Source organism: Sander vitreus, chromosome 2, assembly GCF_031162955.1.
Source record: "Sander vitreus isolate 19-12246 chromosome 2, sanVit1, whole genome shotgun sequence".
NCBI classification, from domain to species: domain Eukaryota; kingdom Metazoa; phylum Chordata; class Actinopteri; order Perciformes; family Percidae; genus Sander; species Sander vitreus.
Genome location: NC_135856.1, coordinates 23,617,933 through 23,644,454, shown reverse-complemented (window position 1 = coordinate 23,644,454; position 26,522 = coordinate 23,617,933). Strand labels below are relative to the sequence as shown.

At 41.8% G+C, this 26,522-nt stretch overlaps 1 protein-coding gene across 2 annotated transcripts in view; it reads left to right on the top strand.

Moving 5' to 3' along the window:
- The window catches only part of bnc2 (basonuclin zinc finger protein 2), a 168,334-nt gene extending 143,396 nt beyond the window's left edge, over window positions 1-24,938 (top strand). For both annotated transcript variants that reach the window (XM_078261934.1, XM_078261944.1), the window contains exons 5-6: window positions 10,078-12,473; window positions 19,187-24,938. In XM_078261934.1, the coding sequence (XP_078118060.1) occupies window positions 10,078-12,473; window positions 19,187-20,006 (3,216 nt within the window). In that variant the 3' untranslated portion in view covers window positions 20,007-24,938. The remainder of the gene's footprint in view (window positions 1-10,077; window positions 12,474-19,186) is intronic.
- The last annotated feature ends 1,584 nt before the right edge of the window (window positions 24,939-26,522 follow it).

The following is a 26,522-nucleotide window of genomic DNA, read 5'->3' as shown; positions in this document are numbered from 1 at the left end:
TGTTTGATAAGGGACAAATATTCAAATCTTTGAAAAAAAACATTACAAATCAAGCGCAAAAACAAAAGCCTATATGTTAAAATTACTAAGTGGGTAGTATGTAATATTGTGAATGAATATTTGTGGGCCGCAACAGGGAACGCAGAGTTTAGTGGACCGTGAGGAACAATGAAAATCTAAAAAGGAGAAGTCGAGTGAAATGGATTGAGTGTGTTGAGGACCAGATGTGCCGTAGATGGATCAAACATCTGCTGGCTCTGCAAAGCGTTAACGGTCTTGAATGACCCCCATCATCCAACTTTTCTCATTATGCGTCCCGGTAAACCTTTTGTTCTTCACTATCTGCCCCCTCATATAGGATAAGAGTTTTTTTTTTATTTTTTAACTGTTTTTTTTTTGTTTTTTTTAAAGACTAGATTTAATTATACGCGTTCAAAATTAGAGCTATTCATCTAAGTTGTTATAGGGGATATGCTCACAAACATGAACAGGGATATACAAAAAAAAGATTCAAATTTTACAGTGCAGATTTCTTTTCTGTTATTGTTCTCAATTCTGTGTGTTTTGATGGTCTACAGCTTTTCTTAGTGTATAAGTTACAGTACAAAGATGCAGCACCAGATGGTAATGGTGTTTATTTTTGCAGTAAGTAATCACCATTCTGGAACTTATGACAGTAGACAGGCCCAGGGACCTGGAACCATGCCCCGAGAGACCCGAGCACCACTTCCTGTTGTACCCACATGATCGCAGACACACACATACACTATCACACACACAAACGCATGCATGCACACATAAACATGAACATCCTCCGGGCCGCTGGCGATGTGAGCCCCTGGGCCACAGGGATAGATGTGTTCTGGCACATAGGTTGGGGTAGTGTAAATTACATTGCAGCCACACTGGCACCCTCCGCCTCCAAGATGAATGAGCCAACTTAAATGCCAGGCAACAATTCCAGTGAGGCAGTTTAAAAACAGGAATCCTGTTGTAATTTGGGACCATTTTACCCACTCAGTGCCCTATTTCACTTTGACAAAACTATAATATTGTTAACACATACAGTACTGCTGCACACTAGCCCGGCCTTAGGTGTCACTTCCAATATTGTGATTAGTGCTGTTCACCATAAGATAACACAAAGAAACAATTAAAGCCCATAATCGCAATTTTTAATGAAATACATTTTTAATTATTGCCTTATTATTTAATTATAACTTCTTACAGACAAAAATTAATTAACTAATTTGGTAAGCTTGGTTTTTGTAAAGTTTTATAATAGCATTTTATTTTGTACCTTTATTCTTTCTGAGGTGTCAGAAATGTCAGCACTTATTTTATACATGCCACTGCACAAAACTCACCATATTTTTTTCAAAAACAGTTTTTGTTTTAGATTTTTTCTGTCAAATAGTAATAGTAAGCACTCCTGCTTTATTGGACAGGTCAAAGTAACAAGAAACGGAAGGGACAGCATGTAAAGGAGTAATACAGTATGATTTAAAACCCAAGATGTGGAATTTGCATTGTAGGCTGCTGAGCCAAAAGCACCATCAGTACACACTACATAAAAACATTTGGAAAACTTGTGCAGCAGTCACTGATATCTTCCTGTAACTTCTGAGAAAACATAACACACACATATTGAATGATTTACAATTACTGAGCAACACATTGTTGCCAATTCAACCAACGGTATCATAGATTCCTAGTTAACATGACAGACACAGACTCCTTTGGGGCACCCAGATCCCCTAGTGGCCCTTCTTCTGTATGTGAGTCAGGCTGGCAGTGAAATACTGTCGGGCAGAAGAGGGGGGTGGAAGGAAGGTACCAGAGAGAGAAGCTTGAGTTAATGGTCTTGCATCTTCCTGGCAGCATGTCAATAATGGCTCTGATCACATTAAGTAAAGACTCCATTAGCTTATTCTCTTTCCTCCTATATGCTCCATAGCAAAAGCACAGTAGAAAACTGAAACGCTCCCCTAATGCAGTCCGTCTATGTGTGACAGACACCTCTATCTGTTCCCAGCCAGACCAAAACAAAATGACTTGGGAGGTACAATCCATTTTCCATTCACATCTATTTCCTTTTACACAGTGACTTGAAAGTGATGTGTGGATTATTTTGATTGTGTGGAAATCAATGCTACATTTCAGGTACAGTAGTATAAAGAGGAACACAATTTTGCAATTGGGGTTGCAACTATATGCAACTACTACACAGTAGTCAGAAACAATGTGTCACATTTGGTTTTATGAGCTGGTACCTTCATGTAAAATTTTCATTTGCAATATATACACGGCTATGCTTTTATCAGGTTCAAAGTTTCACTTTTTTAAGGCACAGTTTCTTACCAAAGTCCGCGTACTGCTACCCATTACTAGCCTAGGGATATAATGTGATAAGGGGCGGGTATTACACAAAAGAGGAACATAAGACACAGTACAAACATGTAACTATGTGGCCAAGGAGCAAATTGTGAGCATATGTTAATGCACCTTTTCTGCACCGTCCTCCTGCCAAAATAGTAATCAAGACAAAGGAGATGTGATAGAAGAGAGAAAGAAAAGCAGGTTGTCAGCAGCCCCCCCACACACACACACACACACACACACATCTCTACCAACACACACACACACACACACACACACACACACACACACACACACACACACACACACACACACACACTGGACAGACAAACCATTTCTCAGCCGCCTCACTGCTCTCCATTGGCCCTGGAGGGGGTACAGCGGCCCCCACATCTGTCTCCCAGGCCCACGACAGACCTGGCTGCTGCATCCAGATCCAGCAGATCGCACGAATCATCCTCAATTAATGTGAACCATCAGGCATTCCCTCACTGCTTCTATCACTCCACCCCTCTTCTCTGAGGCATCCCCTCTAGCTCAGGTCTAGGTCCGCTGAGTTTTACACATTGACCACGGCTACGGTTCCTTAGCACAGTTGGGTGAGGCCAGCCAACGTTATTGTGTATGCTTTGTGAAACGAGACAGGGAATCAATACATCAGTCCAGACCCAGACGCTGCTCACATGTTAGTGCTGCGAGGCGGTTCTTCAGAGGTTCTGAACTCAGAGAACAGACAACTTTGCTCTGCAGCAAACCAGGGCCTGAAATGGCTTCCATGTGCCGCTCCATCTGCACCTCTGCTGGGCTGTGGCCAAAGGACTGTCCTTTTCACTTTTTAAAGATGCCGAGGGACAGATTTAAAACAAAAAAAGGGTGGTGATGGTGGAGGTAAAGGGGCTTGGATGAATCAGAGGTTGGAAGACCTTTTTTTAAATGACGGGTTTGTTTTCAAAATCAGATAATGAAAAAAGACAAGTCACTGGGAAAAGAAACGGAAACTGTTTACTAGAGGCCACCTGGAACCAGGGCTGTGCCAGATTGTGACTCACCCGTCTGTGGTAAAGTCCTCTATAATAACCCCTCCTGACCCCCCTCCCTATCCTCGCAGTCTGCAACTGCACTATAAATCGCACTTTAGTCGATTAGTGTGCCCTTAGCAACAACTAACACAGTCATGAAATTTTAACTAAAGTCATGAGTTAAATCAGGTTGAGAGGGGAAAGCAGGGTATATGGTGGCCTGTTGGTTGATCAGTGTGTCTGGCCCGGTAAAATAAAACGTGTAGCCTCTTCAAATTTACTCACACCAGAGCCCAGGAAGCTCTTCTTTCGGGTAATGATGGGCATACTACAGTATTGACCAAGACAAAGCCCTTTGCATGGCTGAATGATAATATAGGAATCAAACTGATTAGAACTGTTTCCAGTTTTAACCAGGAATATGAGCTGGTGCAGAGGGTCCTGTCTGGGCTTTACTGAATCACCTGTATTTCCATGTCGGCTGTATTTGAGTGGGATGGACTTTCCTTCATCAATGTTGAAATGAATGTATCAACAACTAAAGATTACAAATATTGTATTAGACATTTATTGTAGCTTGTTCACAAAGGATGGAAATAAGTGGTCGTAAAATACGGTACACTGCAACACAATTTTGATCATCTGATGTATCGCATTTCCCACCAAAGTGTGACAGAAAATTGTCACTTATTAAAACCAGACCACATTCAGGGAGGCATCAAGGCTGTCTGTCTGATGACATACAAAACAACAGTATGCTATTCTTTGCACAAGAGTATCCAGGTCCAAGGTAGAGTTCGCTAAGTGATGCCTGTCCCTGTAATAAGGAATCACAAGATGACATGATTGTGACTGATTGGTCCAAAGGGATACTGCTCTATCTGTATTTGATGATAAGATGACATGTTTTTATTGTTGCCTTGTTTATTATATATTAGTGTCTTCTTGTATTTCAGCAGTCCATGTACATTAGATTTCATGCGATAATAAATATATAAGCCTCTATGTAATGTCTGCAGTTTAGAAAACATCAAACCTCTAAGCTGGATATACGAGATCGCATCCAAAAGTAACAAATTATGTTGATGTGCAGAGTATAAAGGAGGACTTTACTATGATCACAGAGTGGAAATTTCAACCTCTATGATTCTTACAAATGTCCTCCACCCACATCTGGACATAGCTACTGATTTCCCTATGGTCCATCACAGGGGAAGAAGTAGAGCTGGTTGTTCACACATGACCTATGACCTGCCACTGGGGAGCCAATGGGGTAGCAGCTTGTGTCTTGGGAGCTGTTGCCCTCTGATGTGATGGCTCCAGGCAGTGGGCTTTGCATGAACCCATCCCCCATGGCACCCCTCGCCACTAGATCCTCTGCATTATTCATACAGCCCGAGATGGGGTGGGGAGAGAAACAGAATATGGAAAAGGAAGCAGCGAGGTTCAAGACCTTCTCAGAGCACAAGGAACTTCTGCTTAACCTCCCTTGAAGTGGCGAACACAAGGATAGGGTAGTTTTTTTAAGGAACTGGATCTGAAAGCAGGACTGTGGATCAATGGGGATTCCCCCGAGGCTTGGTGGAGATCACATTCACTGAAAGGTGATTGGGGAATCAATCTGGTTCCCATGGTTCACTTTGCCATTGTGAGAACTGATCCATCCTATTGCAAGTGATACTGTCTTACGCTCGAGTTTCCCTTATGTTAATATGGAACCAGTGGAGCAATATCCTACACAGATTGTACATATGTTAACATGAAAATTTAAATATCAGAGACGTTATATGACAAGCTCTATGAGGGTGAGAGATGTCTTTCTATTTGATCTACTGTATACAGGCACAGGTCAATAAGATTTACATATTTATAGCTAATATTTTCCCTTTTTTTGCCTCGCATGGCATGTCTCTCCACTGCTTTCCAAATAACACTCAGTCATTGAGTATGATAGGTGATGATTAGTGAAAAGCATATACATGTTAAGCTGTTAATCCCTAATGCACACCGTGCAACCTAACAACGCTGCACACCCCGTCTCTTAATAGAGCTCAGCACATAACCTACTAATTGCATAATTGCCTGATTTGTTTTAACTGACAGTGGTGCCCTGGCCCATGACAAGGCCATCATTTGCTCATCCTCATTGTCAGCAATTTGCAAGGTAGATACCCTACTACACACCCACCACACAACATCCAGCACCACAGTATTAGAGACAGCCATGAATTAAGAATGCCTCGCAACAGCAGAGAGATGAATAAATACAGCCGTTGCTGGATTAATTCTGAAAGACATAGACGCAGGAAGATAAAATAAACTAACAGCAGCAGGCTGTCCACCAGATAAAGTGGGTACTCCATCGTCTCTCTGCTGTAATTATTGGCTAATAGTCATTAACCTGGCAAACAGAGGTTTAGTTGTATTGTTTAAAGGACTCTGGTATGCATAATGACAGACTAATATGTCATAGCACTGGGGGAGATGGGGGAGGGGTGGATTAATGAGATTTTACTGGAGGGGGTGTACAAGGAGAGGTGGGGCACGCCTGGAAAATATAGGGGAAAGAGGGCCACATTAAGCTAATTGGAAGATGAGTGCCTACTTGTAAAAGTGCTTCTAATGGCATATTTGTTTCTCTCACAGCATCACAAGGCTAATGCAGGGGAGTGGAGTTGTGAGACTTACTGTAGTAAGGACTACAGGGAGTTTGTCTGCAAAGGTGTGTCAACACATACTTTAGATATTCATTCTAAAACAATACATACATGTTGCTTTCTCATCTTTCATTGTTTATCTGCATTAAACATTTTTTGTCTGGAATTTGACTTTGCAACTATAAAGTGACATATATTTCAAAATATAGTTGTTATAAATGAGGTTGGGCAGTGGATTTTAAGAAACAGCAATGTATTGAATGGCTTCTTGCCATAAAAACTAGTAGTTGTTTCCACATGGATGGAACCTTAATCAAGTTTGTCCCTCACATCCTTTTTAAGATAATTTTTTAATTTGTGTTGATTCTGTGTTCCAAGCCTGACTACAGCCCCAACGCTTGTTGACTGGCCTCCAAAACTCAATTGACCAATGATGGAAGAGTGCTTGGATAGGCTCCTATTAGACAGGGTCCAGTAGATAGCAGAACTGCTGACCTGTTCTGACAGCTGGTTGGCCATTCCTAACACTAATGCGTTGCAGTTTGGCCTGTGTCACTGTGTTTTGGCTTTTGTTTGATTTCATGAGTGGGGAAGTGGAGGCACAGGGTAGGACTAGTAGAGGATGAAATAAATGTCAGTGATTGAGACGGCCTGTGGGTTTGGAGAGGAACTTTGGTCGAGTGATCTTGTTCATCACTCGACTCTTTATTTATTAATGGAACTACCATTAAAATGACCCCCTTTTTGGTAGCTTGTGGTTTTCATGAATGTTATTTCAATCTCAATTAGACCAGCAAACAAAGTGGGGCCGTTAGGAAATTGTTATTAAGATGTCTTAAACTGGCTTAAATTGAATTAAATGTGGCCTACAAATGATCCCAAAAATGCAAATACTCTTTATTCTTATTTACTATTAAACAGAGACACTAATAATTAAGGTAAACAATTACATTTAGATTATTTGTTGTAATTTAATTAGAATATTAATAGACTGCTCCACTTCTTAGGACTACAATTTCTTAAGAAATGTTCTGGTTGTCGAACTATTTAAAGATTCACTCTCTAATCTGCTTTCATTTTTTTTTTCAATTAAATCAAATGGAAGTACTAATGCCCAGATGGCCATGCAGTATGAAATAATAGTGCCCAGGCTAGAATTTAAAGTCATACCTCCAGGCAAAAACTCCAGAGCGCACACAGAATGAAAGTGTAAAATGTTTTTAATGTATATTTAACAACAAATACCCCAGTGACTATTGATGTTTCGTCTCAGAAGAATCTATTCCTCCAGTATATCTGAGGGCATGATATGAAACCACTCACACTTTTATTTTCTCTGCTCTTCTTCCTCTGTGTCTCTCCCATACTATCTCTCTTTTGCTGCCTCTCTTTAAACATTTATCTTCTGTTTTCTCCTTACAGGCCCTTTGTGCTTTGTGATGTTGGTTTTTACAGCTTTTTACTCACCACTTGCCATTTATCTTTTATAGATGCCAGCAGCTAGGAGCACATATGAAATGTTACCATTTCACTGTGACTAATTGTCATCGCTTGCATTATTCCCTTGATGTCACTTGCGCCTAGTCCCCCAGGAACATGTGTCAAGTATTTACACTATGCCTCTCTGTCTCGCTTTCTTCTCTATTTCTATCTTGTTTTCGCAATCACCATTATCATACTATCTTGTATACCAGCAGCAGTTACTGTAAGAGGATAATTTTGTTAAGAGTTCTGTCATCAGTGCCATAAAGCAGGAAGAGATGTGGATTCATACAAGAGGACAAAAGCACTGGCTCAAACTAGGGCTGGGCGATATGGAGAAAATCAGATATCACGATATTCTTGACCAAATACCTCAATATTGATATTGCTGCGATATTCTAGGGTTGACAATTGGTACTTTAACAAAGTATCTTCACACTTATATTTTAGATAAATAATCATCAGTAATGTGGACATAATGTCTACATGTAAGTGGGGAAAAGGCAAATAATAGAACAGCTAGAACAGTCTGGTAAGTTCAGAAAAGTACATCACTTTACTGTAATGCAACCTTTAAAACCAGTAAATGACAACACTTATATCATATGTTTTAGGCTTTGAAAGTATTCGACAAAAAGCCATTAAGGTATCACCATTGTGGGATACAATACAAACACAATCTACTTACTTTTGAAAATTTTAGAGTGTTTTCAAATTTGTGTACAAAATCCTAAATGGCTTGTCTCCTACCTGTTTGTGCAAATTTGTCACTTACTGTGCCGCTGGTTCTGTAAGGTCTACTAGAATAGCTTCCATACATAACTGCACTGTACCCTTTCGCTCTTCAGCCTTTGGGCAGTCAGCTTTCTCTTTCAAAGCCCTTAACCAATGGTATACTATCCCGGACAATGTAAAAAGCTGTGGTTTGTTTAGTAGCCTTAAAGCTAATCTAAAAAATCACCTAAAAATTACTCAGCAATGCACGCACACTGTTAGTTAATCATTCCTTACAACTGTTGGTCTTACTTGTCTCTCGAACGGGGCTGACGGTGTGTGTGTGTGTGTGTGTGTGTGTGTGTGTGTGTGTGTGTGTGTGTGTGTGTGTGTGAGTGATATGAAATGTAAAATATTGTTATATAATGTTTTTTTTACTCATTAAGTGATGTTTCAACTTTTAAAATGTTGTATTTGTGTTTTTCAAGGGACTGCAGATGTAAATTAGCCAAAGGCTAACTCTGGTGCAATGCATCAAATGGTCACATTTATGTTTTAATTGCACATTGTCCCTTTTATAAATAAATTTAAATTGAATTGAATATCACGATATTACGATATCCAAAATCTAAGACGATATCTAGTCTCATATCACGATATCGATGTAATATCGATATATTGCCCAGCCCTAGCTCAAACATTAATTGATTCAAAGTTAGTAGCTCAACAGCAAACTAAATTCTCAGGATTTGCCAAGATAATTTTCCCAGAATCCCTTGCCATCTCTTGATGTTTGACAACGTGCACATTTGTGAGGAGTTTTTATTAATAATAATACATCTCTAAAAGACACCAGCCAAGTGCTCTAATAAACACCCGAGTCCCATCTGAATAGTTCTGTTCTCTTAGGATGGAAACTTGCTTCTCACCATTCCCAAGTCTCCAAAAATACAGGAACTGGAAATGTCAAGGGTTATTATAAATTACCTATTATTACTGTTTGTTATTTTACATTTCTGCCCCTTTTCAGGTAGACACTTGTCAACTGAAAATGACAGTGTCCCAAACAACATGGATGTTTATTACGAAGTATTTCATTAATATTTAAGATTGTGCTTCCTTTAAAGCTTATAAACATATTAATATGAATAAAATGTAAGGTTACACAGGTCATGCATTATTTAGACCTCACTAGCATACAAGCATGATAAATATTCAGCCTGCCAAATTAAAGGAACATGCAAGAGAGTGTTTCTCTTTAAATGTCCAAAAGCCATTCCCTGGTACATAGTGTAGCAGTCCCATCCTCCCTCAAGCATTTCACTGCCTTAGAGATGAGAACAATGTCTGCCAACCAAGGTGCGATTAGTGGCTTGCATTAATTATGCTATTATTTCTGCCATTTCTTCTCTTGCTCACACAATTTTGTAAATATCCCTTGGTACAGTTTGTGTACAGAGGGAGTCCCAGCAAGAGTTCACATCTTTTACAAAGCTGTTTTTGTCAGTCTCGCAGATTAACATCCCTACAATGGTGAAAGTCGCAGAGACCTGCTAATCAAGCAACCTCAGTCCTTTTGAATTGTTTTGCTTGTGATTTAATTAAACTCGTGCCTACTGTCATCACTTTGTGATTTCTAGAAAAAATAAAAGATTTTTGACAAAGCTCTAGGTACTTTGCGTTCCAGGAGTCTCTGAAATTTATGAGCAGGAAAGCTCGCCCTTACAAACTAACCCCTGCTCCATCTCCTCCTTTGACTACAGTGATTATGCACAATCAATAATGGTTTGTATTTTTGTCTTCTCTATTGTCTCTGGGGTATCTAGGATGCTGCAGGCAAGGTGCTGGACCGCTGGACCATCATGTCCCGGGAAGAGGAGATCATCACCCTGCAGCAGTTCCTGCGCTTTGGTGAGACCAAGTCCATTGTGGAGCTGATGGCTATTCAGGAGAAGGAAGGTCAGGCAGTTACAGTTCCCTCCTCCAAAACCGACTCTGGGATTAGGACATTCATTGAAAGCAACAACAGATCCCGCAGCCCAGGGCTCCTGACACATCTGGAAAACAGTAGTCCATCCAGCATTCACCATTTTGAGAATATCCCCAACAGCTTAGCCTTCCTCCTGCCCTTCCAATACATCAACCCAGTCTCTGCCCCTATGCTTGGCTTGCCCCCCAATGGCATGCCTATGGAGCAGTCTGCTCTCCGGCTCCGGGAGCCCAGCCTGCCAAACCAAGGTGAACAGGTGGACACCAGTGAGTCAGAAGTGTCCCTGTCACCCTTCCGCACAGGCCAGAGCCCGAGCCGTGGAGCTCTGGGAGCCATGAACAACATTGAACCCAAGACAGAGCCCAACAACAGGGCATCACCCATCTCACCAACCCCTTCCACCCAGCAGGCTCAACAACAGCAGCAACAGCAAACATCGCTCCAACAGCAGCAGCAAGGCCAACAGCACTCCCAAAATCAACCTCAGCAATCCAACAGGTTGAGCGACCACCAGGTCCACCACCACCTTGTAAAGGACGAGCAGTCTAAAAGCATCAGCCATGCTTCCTTTTCCTCCAAGATGCATCGTATGCGCCGCATGGGATCCACCTCACGCAAGGGTCGTGTTTGCTGCAATTCTTGTGGCAAAACCTTTTATGACAAGGGCACACTTAAGATACATTATAATGCTGTACACTTGAAGATCAAACACCGTTGCACCATTGAGGGCTGCAATATGGTCTTCAGCTCACTACGCAGTCGCAACCGCCACAGTGCCAACCCAAATCCACGGTTGCACATGCCCATGCTGCGCAATAACCGTGACAAGGACCTCATCCGTTCAACCACTGGTACACCTGTCATCTCAAGCACCAAGAATGGTGGCTTCACACTCACCAGCCCTGGAAGGCCACCACTGGGCTTCACTACTCCACCGGTAGACCCTATGCTTCAGTCACCCCTGCAAAGCCCACTGGTGTTCCCATCGCTGAAGTCAGTGCAGCCTGTCCAGCCAGTGCCCCCTTTCTACCGCACACTACTGTCTCCTGCGGACCTTGTCAGTCCTCCAGTGTCACTGCCCACCAGCCCCATCCTGCCCACAACCACCAATAGTACCACCCTGATGGACCAACAACAACATCTCCTGGCTGCTGCAGCAGTGGCTTCACATAATAATGTTCATATGTCAGAGATAGTCCCCATGTCCCACCGCTTACACACAACTAGTGCCAATCACGACCTCACCACTGGCAGCAGTGACCCGACACCCAAAAAGAAGCCTCGTAAATCAAGCATGCCAGTGAAGATTGAGAAGGAAGTGATTGATGTGGCTGATGAATACGAGGACAAAGATGATGATGACGATGACATCCACCATAATCACCACCATCACTCATCCCTTCTTCACAACAATGTCAAAATGAATGGTAACTGTAACAGCAACAACAACAGTGGCAGTGGTACTGGGAACCACAGTGGTGGTAGTGGGCAGCAATCCCCATCCCAGGATGAGATGAGCCCTGGCCTAGCTCTGAGAGGCATGATGAGACAGAGTGAAGATGAATGCAGGGAAGGGACTGGCAGTGACAGCAGGGGTGGGAATGATTTGCAAGGCTCTGGCGAGCTACGTTGTATGGGCAGCTTCACCTCTGAGGACCAGGATCATGAAAGAGACTTTGAGAACGAATCTGAAACCTCTGATTCCAAGATGTTCTACCGTGATGAGCTGATGGATGTGGAGGAACAGCAAAAGCAAAGCAGGGGTGGAAGGTGTCTGGACAAGGAACAGGATGATGAGGGTTGTGACGAAGCCCAGTTGAGAAAGGAAATGGAAGGCAAGGGTCATTCCTCACCCTCCCCTCATCAGCCCCCTATCAGGATCAAGGAAGAACTCAACGATCCTACTTACGACATGTTCTGCATGGGCCAGTATGGCCTCTATAATGGAGGCATGGCAGCGGCTGCTGCTGCTGCAAGCATGGCTGCTCTGCATGAGAGCTTCATCTCTTCGATGGGCTACGGTGCCAGCCCACCCAAATTCCCTTCTTCTCAATCACCAGAGGGAGACCCATGCTCAAGTCCTGACCCCAAGATCTGCTATGTGTGTAAGAAGAGCTTCAAGAGTTCCTATAGCATGAAACTGCACTACAGGAATGTGCATCTCAAAGAGATGCATGTGTGCACAGTGGCTGGCTGCAACGCTGCCTTCCCTTCCCGGCGGAGCCGAGACAGGTCAGTGCTAGAACTTGGTAATGTAACCATTTTATTTTAATGTAATTGTGACAGTCACAGGTAGGTTCAATAGAAATGCTTAATTCAATATTTATAATCTATTATAATTTAAGTTAAGGCACTACATACAGTAAATCCACAGAATATGCTAGATTTTTTTTAAGGATATAGTGTTTTTTTTTAAGCCATTTTAAAACATAGTTCAATAGATATTTTTGTGAGAGACCTTGCCTTTTCATTTCATAAAAAAATAAGATTTAGCCTGCAGTATTTCATTACTGTATGACATTTACCTGGATAGGCTATCACTTAACATCTGTTAGCTAATTCAACACAAAAAATTGATTCAGGGGCATCTGCTCCTTGTCAAGTCAGAATTCAGAAGACTAGGGTGTCAGGATCAGAAACACATACACACACATTCAAACAAGCACCAGTCCATATCCATCAACCCTGCAGCTGCAGTGTGTTGTTTACCTGCCCTCCCTGCCTCACCTAGTGACAGGAAGGTGAAGGCGCATATATTAACATAGACAGCGGTTTGTCAAACCACTGCATTTATTAGCGCATTAGGAGGTGAGGCTACCCGTACTCACCTGGGCTTGTTAGCACATATCAGTCCCACACACTCACTCCACAGAATATATATATGCTGTAGCAGCAGTGGCAGCAGGTTGATGCCATAACACATGCTGTAGGTACATAACATGACAAGTGCCTTGGGCAAGCACAGACTCTAAAAGATTACAAACTTATTCTTTTTTGCATCAGGGGAGCACTTTTAAATGTTAGGTTTGGCCAGCATCCAGACATGCTTAATGGGAAAAATTCCCAGTCCTTTACATAGCCAGTAATAATATCCCTTACAATTACAGTTAATAGAGGAATTAAATAAATATCAAAATAACAGCTGTGTATAAATTCATATTTTAGGTTTGGCGACATTGAAAATCACATTCCCTTGCCAGTCATGTAAACAACGAGCAGGGACATTGTGTAAAATGGCCCTTGAAACAAATTGTAAATTCTCTCTAAAATACACAGCACTTCAAGTGTAACAAATAACTCTCATGCTTACACTATCTTTTCAATAAAACTCAGCTTCTCTACATAATAGCCTTACTCATTCTGTGCTTTAAGGGGAATTTCTGTGGCATCTGTTCCTACCACTGTTTGTTCATTACCAGCATGTACATAGAGCAGGTGATTCTGGGACTCTATTAGAATTGATGTGGGAGGGGAACAAGGGGAGAAGAACAGGAGACAACGTAGTGTTGAAGTGAAGGTGAAACCCTGCTGCTCACCTGATACAGCTGTGCAGTTATCATAGCATGCATTGCCTCAGTGTGGTGTTCTGCCAACGATGAGCACCCCTCTTTTGACAAGGCTTTAGGAATAGAGGATGCCTAAGGCACGACCGACTTGCTGTGTAATGCACAGATGCAAACACACATATGTACAAATGGATAGCAGAGAAAACAATTTGCTCTTCTATCTCTCAATTAGTTTCCTAATGCTATAAAAGAGTTGTTGGATATAAACTATAACTGCCTTATCTGAACTTTTAAATAGCAAGATGAGATCTCCACAGTACATTTATAGGGGAATTTAACATGAGAAAAGATTCCAATGGTAGATAGGAGTTAAAACTAAGAGTTTTGTCAACTGAACAGGGTGCATTTTCACAAATATGCAGCCAGGCGTTTGGTATCAAAGCCAGGGGTGAGTGGAGTGCTTTAGACAGGCACAGAGCGTTCAAAGATCAGACCATAATGCACAAAGAAAAGGCAACACCTCAACATGAACTTTTTCTATGCTTACTCTCTTCCTGTGTCAGCCTGGATGTGTGTGTATGTGTGTGTGTGTGTGTGTGTGTGTGTGTGTGTGTGTGTGTGTGTGTGTGTGTGTGTGTGTGTGTGTGTGTGTGTGTGTGTGTGTGTGTGTGTGTGAGACTCCATGATGAAACACCAGTATGTAAATACCATTCAAACACATAAAGTGGCAGAACATAAGTGAGAGAGATAACTTTATAGGAAGAAGGAACAATTACTGCTGTGAACATAAAGCATCTTTGAGCCAGGGGCTATACAGTATTGCTCTGGGTGGGTGAGACCTAGGCACACTATTGTTCACATACTATTTCTGTAGGGGATAAATTCCTGATAACATATGGGACATATTAATTAGCCGCTGGTTCAAACAAGGAACAAAACAACAGAAAGAAGGGCATTACTGTACATTGTACATAGCTTGAAGAACCCTGGGGCTCTCTGAATCTGTCCTTGGACAATCCTCTAATGACATAATGTATGTTTGAGTGTAATGGTGGCAATAAATTGTAATATAATTTAGTTGTTTTCATAAGAGCATAATGCTCTGATAAGATTAAACTGCATGAAGAGAGATATTTGCACAAAATAATGTTTAGAATGTTTATTACTTGTAAATTAGATAAGACAAACTTCATTCTTTCCCATAATTCGATTTTTTGTCTTGGCAAAAATGATTAATTATCAGCTCTGCCTGGTGGTTGTATAAAGGAAAGGAACACTTAATACGTAACACAAAGTAATTGTCATAAAGAAAATAAAAAAGATCCATTAGAATAATAGGCACACTGAATTTGAATAAGAGGAAGGTAAACCAGTGGTTATTTGTTATTGTTTTTGCAGCTGAATAATATATGCTAAAGCTGTATTATAATATGCAGCCCTGCCTGGCTTCCTGATGTCAAAACCTCCCCAACACAGCTGTTGACATCCAGCAACAGGAAAGTCCAAGTACCTCCGCATATCTGATTAGTCCATTGACCGAGTGAAAATCCAAAGGCACGTAAACACACCATCAGACACCAGCATCAAAAGCTCCCGTATCAAAGAGAAGAAGGAAAAAATAGGAGAGGTCATTTGATCTACCAAGAAAAACAACCAAGAGCCAATGACATTGTCAGAGTAGGACACATTGTAAATGTGCTGCCACGGAAAAAAAAGTACCACTAGTGTTTGTTCACTTTGGATCCCTGCCCTATTTAAAAGACGGTAGGATTAAACACACATACACAAACATTAGTACACGCATACTGTATATACACACACGCAATAATGCAGGAAAGGATAATTTAATGTGCCCTCAAGCAAGCATGTAATGTGTGTTTTTTAGCGTAAAACAGAGCCCAACATAAGTGTGTGTGTATGTGTGGTTTTACGGTGGGGTGTTTTCTCCCAGCCTCTTGGCCGCCTGCTGCACGGAGGTAAATGATTGCATATTTATTGTGGGGAGCAAGCAGCGTCGGCAGAAGTGTTGAAGAAGCTGCATGATTAACTGCTGGAAAGACGCGTACCACTAATCATCACAATTATTGGCTTCGTTAATCATAATTTTTAAACCGTTGACGAGACTAGTCATACTGCTTCTCTTTTTTAACCGCCAATCCAAGATTTTAACTTGCTCCTATGTCGCTACAGCAAGTAGCTGTCCTCCCTCTTCCACATTCCCATGGTGCAGCAGCGCACAGCCCGTGGTCCCTGCATGGGCCACTGCAAACGGAGAGTGAAGGTTAATTATGTTGGAGAGTCTCTTTCCTCCCCTCTCCTTCTCTCTCTGTCTCCCTCCCGTTCCCTCGGTCCCCTCACGGCATGTGGGCCCAGCTCCGCTGCTTCACAATTAGCTCTCTGTTTGTCTCTTATAAACAAAGGGCACGCTGCTCATAGAGAGAATATGTTAGCAGTGATTAAAATACGGAAAAAATATCAAGTCACTTTAATTTATCATCTTGTGATGTATTTTGAAGAGAATAAGAGGATTTTTTTTTTATTCTTTAATTAATAACATATAGACGCCCATGCAAGTACGCTGTTATCAATTTAATTCTAGTACATGGAAAAGTTTTCCGTGTGATGTTTAATGCATTTTTAATGCCTATGCAGTAATTTATTTGAGGCTTCTCGTTGTTTGTGGTCTGTGCTGTTGAGCAGACTGAAACAATGCAAAGCAGATATACCTTAGCAGTGACAGAGAGTGATAAATGTTACTAAAACTCTTGTCCTCCCACTTACACCTAAAACCTCATACCACACACCAAATGACAAAGAACCAGTCGTGTCAGTTTAACACCACTCAGCCTTCCATCTCATTTACACATTATGAGTCATTTAGACAACATACACACATATTCACAAACACACACACACTGACACAAAAACAAGGGCAAGGGCCATCAGATGAACCTAAAGATGATTAACGCCGGGTTGGGACAGACACACACTCACTCTACCTCCTTTGCACAGTCAAAAATGGGCTCTCTGGAGGCCTCCCCCATCTTTTGGGCAGAGATGAGAGTGTCAAATTGGTTTGCTTGCCACATTACTGTCAAACAGGGAGGTAGAGATGGAGCGGGGGGCTGCCTAAGGAGTTGGGTTTGGGGGAGGAAAGATAGAGCGTACTGAAGTGGAGTGATGGAGGTGAAGGGGAGAGGGAAATGGGGCAGGAAGTCTAAATCTGATAAATGAAGGGATAAGTGCATTATGCCCACTGTGTGTGGATGATTCAGCTGACTTATTTTGATTAGTTAGGGCAAGGAGGCATTGCAAACACAGAAGTTAAATAATGTTAAGGCAAATGATCATAAACTGGGCTCTTTTCTCCTCTGTAGCTCTTGAGATTAAATCATTTTGAAATGGTTACAAATGATATATCATAAATTGACTTTTTCCTTCCATTTTTTATTTATTTCCATATATCTGTACAATAGATTAGCAGACTGAAGTAAATGTGAATCCTTTTTATTTGGATATTGTTTTAATATTCTAACATGTGGTGTGCATTTCTGAGTATTTAAAATGGCTACTGTAGCTATAGCGCAGACTACTTACTGCATGATATTTAGCATGTTTGACTTTAATATCTGAAACTGAGATAGCCATGGTTAACTTAGAGCTTATTAGCAGTGAGAAGGTGTTCTTATAGAGATGGAGACATGTTGCAAAGGACCTGCCTACCTGAGCATCATCAACAGCATCCTGAGCTTCAGGTTTAACTGAGCAAATATGTGGCCCCTCTTCCTGTCAAAGCTGTTTGGTAGTCCCACAGAAATTGTGCCCCTTTCTTCATATACTGATCATGGCATATTTGAGACTGTTTTAAAATACTCTGACCCCTCACAGCCAAGCGTTCAACCATGCGTTTGACTAGACAGGGATACTGTACAGCACCACAGACATTGAGTCATGACACCCATGTTTTAGCCATAAGCTAAAACCATATGGGTGCAACTGTACTATCAAAGGATAAAAAAGAAGAAAGGATTTATATAGTCTTTTTGATCGAAGTCCTGCTTTATGGAAGTAGTATATTTTCCATTTTTTACACATACACAAACACACACACACACACACACACACACACACACACACACACAAAAAACAAGTGCAAACATGCAGTGACAGCCACAGCCAATTGATTTGCCACGCTCTCTCTCTCCTCAATGCTGACGATGCTTGAGTGGTCAGGCTCCTGGTTGCCTGGTTTACAGAAAAGGGTCCCTCAAATGAATGTATTTCTACCTCTTGCAGGACAATGTCGGATAGGGAAGTAAATAATTAAAGGAAAGGGACCCTTTTTGACTGCATCAACCCTGCCACTGCTGGTAAGCTCTACTATCCATTGTGACTCCATTTTTACCCGTCCTTCTAAGGATGACCGTTTTCTTTTCTTCTTTTTTGTTTTGTTTCACACACATGCCCTCCCTGCATGGAAACCCCTCACATTAAAGGCACAGAGTGTTTGCATATTCTTTTTTTCGTATTTGATGTAAGTGCTGACCTGATATGAGAGGAATGGGCCTTGTATATGTCATCTCGGACACCGGTCATTAGTTGCTTAAGTTTCCTTTCTGTGTTATGCAGTTTTATTGTGACATGTGTGCAGTGGGACCCCTTTTTTTAGTCTGACTTGACAACTGTGAAGTGTGAAAAAGCATTGAGTTAGATTGTTTAAGCCCATTTCACTTTGCATCCTGTAGCATGGCTTTGTGTGCTAACTGAAATCCTCACTAATGGTATCTTGGCTTAAGCATGGCACTTGTTACTTAGTTTTATTCATCAGCTGTAGCACACTGTGCAATACAGTTAGCCTTGTGTTTGGGAAAAAAATCCCCATCTAAATTAAATCCAGGGCTACATAAAGACTTGTTCATTGAGGTGCTCGATTAAGCCACCTTCAATAGGGAACGAATGCTGTCAGTGCCTAGTGCTAATATGCTATCCAGTTCGCCCTCGATTATCACATTACCACAGCTCGAATCAATTGATAAACTCCCATTAAATATGGTGGAGTATTTAATTGAGTCAGAGTCTATTGGATTTGAGGGCTGTGCAGTGCAGACATGCTGACAGCGGTAAACACTAGCAGGATGCTCTCTCTCTCTCTCTCTGTGCAATCTTAGAGATTTTCTGAGGAGAGCTACAGGATGAATTTCTGTTTCTATGTGACTGTCTATGTGTCTCGACTGATAGTAACAATAATTACATATGTAGTGGTTCTTAGGTATTGAATGGTTGTAGCCTGGTGCCATTTCACAAAAGTAAGATAAGTTGACAATATGTAAAATACATTTTTGTATTTTAACACTGTGGCTATTTTGTATTTGAGAGGAAATTTACATTACTCATACACTGGCAGCCTTCTGATTTACAACTATGACTGTCTCCCCACAGGCACAGCTCCAACATCAACCTGCACCGCAAACTGCTGACCAAAGAGCTGGACGACATTGTCCTGGACCCCCAACTCCCGCCACTGCCCAAGGACCTGCGAGCCGAGCTACTGGCAAAGATCTACGCCGGGCACAACATGGGCTTGGACCGATATGTTGGGATGGGCATCGGAGGCGCCAGCCTCCGGCCCACTGGCATGAACCACAATGCCCATTCCCCCATGAGCAGTGAGTATCCCCACCACCCTCTCAACCATAACCTTAAAAACCACCACACCAACGGCTTCTCCCGGGCCCAGCCAGACGATTACATGGTGTTGGATCTGAGCACCACATCCAGTGTACAATCCAGCAGCAGTGTCCACTCCTCACATGAGTCAGACGAGGGCAGCGATGAAGGCATCCTATTGGATGATCTGGAGGAGGAGGGAGAAGAGGATGAGGAGGAGGGCAACAGTGAGGGGGAGGACTGCTCCCAGCATGCCGAGGGGCGGGCTGAAAGAAGGCATCGGGATGAAACTGGAGAACTAAGAGGAGAAGGACCTGGTGAGGGTTTGGAACCTTCCTCTTCACCATTCCTCTTTTCGCCCACCGGGGGCAGTAATGGTGGCAACAGTGGGATCCTCTGCAACATCTGCCATAAAATGTACAGCAACAAAGGAACCCTGCGTGTGCACTACAAGACTGTGCACCTGCGCGAGATGCACAAGTGCAAAATCCCCGGTTGCAACATGGTGTTCAGCTCTGTGCGCAGCCGTAATCGACACTCTCAGAACCCCAACCTCCATAAAAACATGCCCTTCTCTACAATAATAGACTAAATAATGACTTGCTATTCGACCCTGCTGTCAGTCGGCCCACTCCTCCCTTCATTCCTCATCCTTATTCCTCATCAAATTAGCTTTTATTCCCGGCCGAGGGCCATCAAGTACAAGCTAAATGCCTGTATGCCTCCTCCCCGTCCTCTGTAAGTCATTGCAAGACATTTCTATAACCCTCTATAAAATTCATCGACTCTAAATACAGTTTATTATTGTGACCTTTGACTTTTCCTTCTTTGGAAGAACAGGATGACGCTCTTGCGCATGGAGTTTGCTTTATAACAATTTTTTTGCATAAGCCCCTCCATCTTTCCTTTGAGACTTCTCCCCGCTTTGTTTTTGTCCGTCTCCAAAGAATCTATTCAAACTCTTATTTGTGACTTTGCCTGCAGAAATGATAGTATTGAGAAAAAAAAAAAGAAAATCTTCTTGTTGTATTTGTGTAATGATAGCTTTTAAATGAACCCCCTACAAAAGCATGACAGCTTCATTTGTAAATAATGTTCCAAGAGGCTTTTGGTGTAAAAGAGTTGTGTTGATGGTTGTTTGCTTCTTTTTTCTCTCTCGTTATGGTTTTATGTTACAGTCCAGTACAATACTTCCAGCTATAGGCAAGAAAGAGGTAGCATCTTACTAGCTTGACTCATTTATGTTAGCTTCAAAGACACGTTTTAAACTAAGTCCTAGGGAAAAAAAGAATATCATGTGACTTGTTTTATCTACTTGTTAGATATTCAGAGGTTGCCGGCATGCTTTTTTTAGGCTCCTACACTGATATCATTCTCTGTATTTCTATTGTTTTTTTGTTTTGTTTTTTTGTCTGTTATGTTTATGAGCTTTAGTATACCAGTTCAGTTTTTTGCACTTTGCATCTATACAAGGGGATGTGTAATATTATTATGAGGACTTTTGCAATGGTGAGTTTAAATGTTGCTTGGGGTCATTGATGGCTACAGTGCCAAGGTAAATGATAATACCTTCAACATACTGTACTTGTGCCAGTTTATTTTTGCACGTGCTCAGTTTCAAACAGTTTCACAGCAGAAAACGTCTCACCACCCTGAACAAAACCTGAGCTCTTCCCCATCGCTAAACAACGTATTCAGAAAGTGTCTCCAAAGTGTCTTGCCTCACAACGAATCCAAGTTTGACTGAATATCAACTGCTGTTTCACAAACACAAAGGAGTTAAATATTGATAAAGTCTCTCCTCTTTCTTTGTTTGTTTAATTTGTGTATGGTTACCAGGTCTGATCACGATAATTACTTCAGAGGTTCAGTGGGGTCATCTGTGTAAAGCATGACATTATTGTGACATTGTCAAACAAAGTTATCAAGAACTCATGGTTGTTCTTACAAAAGGCATCTTAATGAAATATAACTGTCCCAATAGATTTGAAAAAAAGAGAGAAAAAAGATGGAAATAGTCATTCAACTGTGACCAAAACAAAATTGTTTGCTTAAGAGCTCCTTTAGTGTGGCAGTATGTACTTAAACCATGCCCCATTGGATTAATATGATGCACTTGAGTCTTAAATCTTTTGCTGTGATATTTTCGATATCGGTTTCCATTGCTGAGTGTCAGCTACAGATGTACTCTATGAAAAATGTTGCCATTTTCCTGGCTGTTGTTTGCAGCCATTTTTAACATGTCCATGACTGTCTTACGGTACAAATATTTCCAGTAACTGGGCAAAGTAGCCAAGGGAAGGGGTATTTATTGGTGGGTGATATATCTTCATGGAGATGTTTTTTGTCCAGTATAAGAATATTTTTTGTAAAAAGACAAAAAATAGAGATTGTTCCTCAGTTTGACTTGTTTATCAATGTATTAGCAATGCCATGTGTTACAATACAAGGAGATCTTCTCTTACTTGACTGGTGCTACACAGAGGGAAAAATATGTGTTATGTGGTGTGCTGTACAGTATTCACAACACCTTACATCTATAACAGTGTTGAGTTCCATTTGTTTCATACTTAAGCCATTTTGCAATATAGACATGACCTATTCTAGTGAAATATGTCTTTTTTTAAAGACTCCACCTATATGACACATGCAGTTTTCAGTCTTCTCTTCTCAGAGATAAAGAGAGCGAGACAGAGAGCTGAGGCTGATGGAAAGGTTGCGGAGGTGGAAGGCTGACTAGGGAGGAAAGGATGACAGCAGCGATCATTAAAAATGTGCTGCTTCTCCGTTACCTGGAGGCGTCCCTGCCATTCCAGCTTCTTCTGTCTAATAACTCACTTGTCACTTTGTTACACTGCCAGACTCCAAGGTTGCTGACAAGACTATGACACTGACAGAAAGAGAAAAGAAAGGACAGAGATTGTGTGCTCCGAACAATTCAATTTGACCCATTCAATTTAGTTGAATTCAATTAATCTATTCATTTTCTGTGTGTGCTTATTCTTATTCAGGGTCGCTGATAATTCAATTCAACTCTTTTCTCTCATTCTGTTTTTCTCTTTGTCTGTCAGAGCGCAGTCATTTAACAACCGCCTTACCCATTTCTTCAACCCGCCACTCACTTACCACCTCCACACCCCACAGCGCAAGTCCTACAGGGACACACACTAATAGTGTATGCTTAAGTTCACCGGACGGCCATGGCATAGGAAAAAGGGATGGGTAATTGCCTGTTTATCCCAAGTGAAGGGAAAATTGAGTACAGGAACCCCTGCCTTCTCCCAGGAGTGGGTTTCACTGAGGCGCTTGCTGCCTCATTCACTCATTCAATCCCCCTGGCACTCGCTCTGGCAGAAATAAAAAAGTGCTACTGCAGGAACCCTGCTGACAGCTGTCTCTCTAACACACAACCATACACACACACACACACACACACACACACACACACAGAGGACAGTGGCGCACACTCATATGTGCTTCCTACTTACAGGCCAAAAAGATGACAAGAACTACATGACTTGTTAACCACCAGTGATGGAGGACAAATTTAGAGTGTATTTTCACCACAGGAAACAAAACTCTCCATCTAGCATTAACATTATAGCTGCTGCCACTACATAGAAAGCTAATATTCTGTTATGGAGGATGGTGATAGCTAGCACTGAGTCAGGCATGGAAAGCTCAAAGCTCCTATAAGTAGTAGTATTTCATTAACATTTGTTTTCATTTTCTAATACTTCTATGACATCTAACCTAAAGAGGACACTGTTTAAAGAAGAAAATATATTAAAAAGGCCAGCAAGCTCACACATTGATTTGAACTTAATAGAATTAGGAAAGCTATCTGAGAAAACACATTCTCTCAGTTTCAGTTTCAGACTTTTTTTTTTTTTTTTTAAGACTCCACCACACTCTTCATGCCCTGTTCCTTGCTGTCCATTTCTCAAGCAGCAGCTGCAGGGCATGACCTCTATCTGTTTACATGCGTGTGCCAGGAAGAAAACTGAGTATCATAGAAGAGATTTTCTTACAACACAATTCTCCCACCTCCTACGGGCTCCTTCTGAGTCCTGCATGATGCTGGTCATGCCAGCTCAGAGGCTTGAAACAGAGCTGAGAAAACATGCAAAGTCCAGCATAGCCAGACAGACGGCGAGAGAGAGAGAGAGAGAGAGAGAGAGAGAGAGAGAGAGAGAGAGAGAGAGAAGGGAGAGATGGTGGAAAGGGATTGGGCTTTAAAAGTGGTCTGGCTGGAGCCTTGCGGCAGTCACTTAACAAGACAGGGGAGAAAGAGAGGAACACAGGGAGAGGAGAGAGCAAGAGAGCAGCAGGGCCAGGACTCCCCAGGAGTCTTCGCCAGCTTCTTCTAGATTGCCTGCTGGAGAGCGATCGAGCCAGCCCTCACATTTCCACCCTTCTCCCCTACACTCTTCTCTCCTCTGAGAAATGACCACCAATTTCCCCCTTCTCCTCTGAGAGAGCTCCCAATCCAATCTTTGTCTTTCTTACTTCTCCAACCACATGGACCCAGGTGCATCCTGCTACCTAGTGACCGGGCTGTGGATCCGTGGGAACACGTCACTTAGAGCGCCCGATTGGCCCAGACCACTGAAGTGAATCGTTAATATTTGATTAGAGGAGTGTCAGGCATCAGTTATTCTATAATTCTACATAGCACACAGAGGGAGAAGTGGATGGCAAACCGCTAAAGCGGCTGACCTGTTAATCACTGTCCGTTTTGTTCACGTCACAGAATGAGCACAATAGGTGTAAGCGGAGAGGATGAGAGGTGGCACTGCATGCATACTGTCCAGATATTAGTCATGTGACAAAGTGGGATTAAAGTGTTTGATAGGACATCGTAAGAAATAGGCAGATGGAAGAAAAATACACACATTTTTGTATAGATGCTTCAGTCTCAAGTTATATTCTTAAAATACGGAAAGAACTACCCTCATTAATTTGAACTGGAACCTGTGAAATGTCGAGAATTAATTCATATAATGTTTTCCATTGTGCCAATTATATTTTATAGTCTTAAAGTGTAAATAAGCTTGAAGACCTGGTGAATTTAGATTTTTTTTTCTCCACACTGTTTTTGTGTATCCAATGCATTTATGTCTTTAAAAGCCCATGTTATGGCACTGGCACTCGACAGGGTTGCATGGCTACATCGTCGCACTGCAAAGAACGAACAGAGCAGAGGAGCTTGCATCACTTTGGTGTCAAAATGGTGATTTGAAAGCCTCATGAATACTGTATGTTACCTAAACAGGTGTTTCCCATTTGCAGACAGGAGGAAGAAATGGTCCTCTTTCTAAAAGACTCTTGTTTCTTTCTTTTCTTTGTTCCTTTTGCCTTTCTTGTATTTGTTTTTGTATCATAACTGTCTATCGTTTTTGCATAAAATGCATAAGGGTTTTGGGATGTAAATGGAATTTTATTCATATTTTGTCCAAATACCTCTTGTAATTTGTATCAGAATTCTTGTACAATTTTTATATTAAAGATTTATCAGTCACTGGCATTTTGTCATAGCAATTTTATTCAAATTCTGTTCTGTTCTGAAAGTAAAGTAGCTTGAAAAGACACCATTCTCTATACAATAATGTAGAAGGAAATTGCAGATCCCCGAAAATGTGTCAATCAAGCCATTTTAACAAGACCCTGTGCTTTCAGCAGGTTTTTACTGGGCTCTTAATTGCTCTATGATAAAAATCACTAGGGAAAAGGCTATCTTGACCAATTAGTGGACGATAAGATTAATAGAGTTATTAAAAGACGTACTGGCATGAGGAGAAGGTGCTGCTGGTCCTAGCAAATTAGTAAGATGGTCACTGAAGGAGGGAAACAAAGGACATACAGCAGCTGTGTCTGATTATATGCTCAAATTAAATTAAATGCCCTTGTGAAGGAACTATGTTTTGGGAAAATATATTCTAAATGTACTTAAAATTGGCTTAATTTTTTTGTATAATAATAATAATAAGAAGAAGAAAAAGCACAGAATTTGCAGAAAACAAGTAATGAAAAAAGCTTTTTCCATCCCTGTATGAAAGCTCTGAGCACTAGAAAACCATCAATATTTTCATGTACGACTCCACATCAAATAAAAAAAATATTAAGATCTATGAATATTAGCATCAGTCAAAGAGAAAAAAATATTAGGATCTATGAATATTAGCATCAGTCAAAGAGAAAAAAACAGCTTAACAATAGAACAACAAAGTGACACTGAAGACAGAAATTGACGACGACAACGGACAAATGCAGGGTCATTTTGGAAAAGCGACCTGTGCTGACATCATTTGCTGTGACTGGGGGTCAAATTACAAATTGATATGAGCTCCAGCATGGATGTCATGTTTGCTCTGGTAACAAACGGGCACATAATGCCTCCTCCCTCCCCTCTGTGAAAGTAAAGGAGTGAAACAGGCCTTTATGACCTTGAATTAGACACCATTCCTCTTTGTCACCCGCCAGTTCCTTGATCCCCTGTCACTGTTGATAACTGCACACACACACACACACACACACACACACACACACACACACACACACACACACACACACACACACACACACACACACATACACAAACACTTCAGAAAAAAGCTGGATGGTATTGATTATATGCAGGGTTAGTAAAAGATACTCCCCTCCACTTTTCACAGATATCCTCAGCCACCCATCTTAAAAACACACACACAGACTTCCTTTGACCTCCCACCAGGGAGGAGGTGGGCGCTGTCCGCCACAAGGCTGACCTCCCCGCTACATAACTGAGCGTGTGTCTGATGGCAGCAGGTCATCGATTGGCCTGACAAACACGCTGGCCCTCGGCTGACCTTTAAGAAGCAGAGCTCATTGCTGTGGCAGAATACATACAGACGAACAGACAGACAGACAGACAGACAGAGAGAGAGAGAGAGAGAGAGAGAGAGAGAGAGAGAGAGAGAGAGAGAGAGAGAGCCAGGGCGAGCTCTGTTGTGTCTGAACTGGAAAGGATGCTACCGGGTGTGGGGGCGGGGGGAGGTTGACCGGGCAAAGATGTCCATCAGTCCATCTGTCTGTCTGACCTTGGAGGCAGTCCATTGAAGAGTCCACG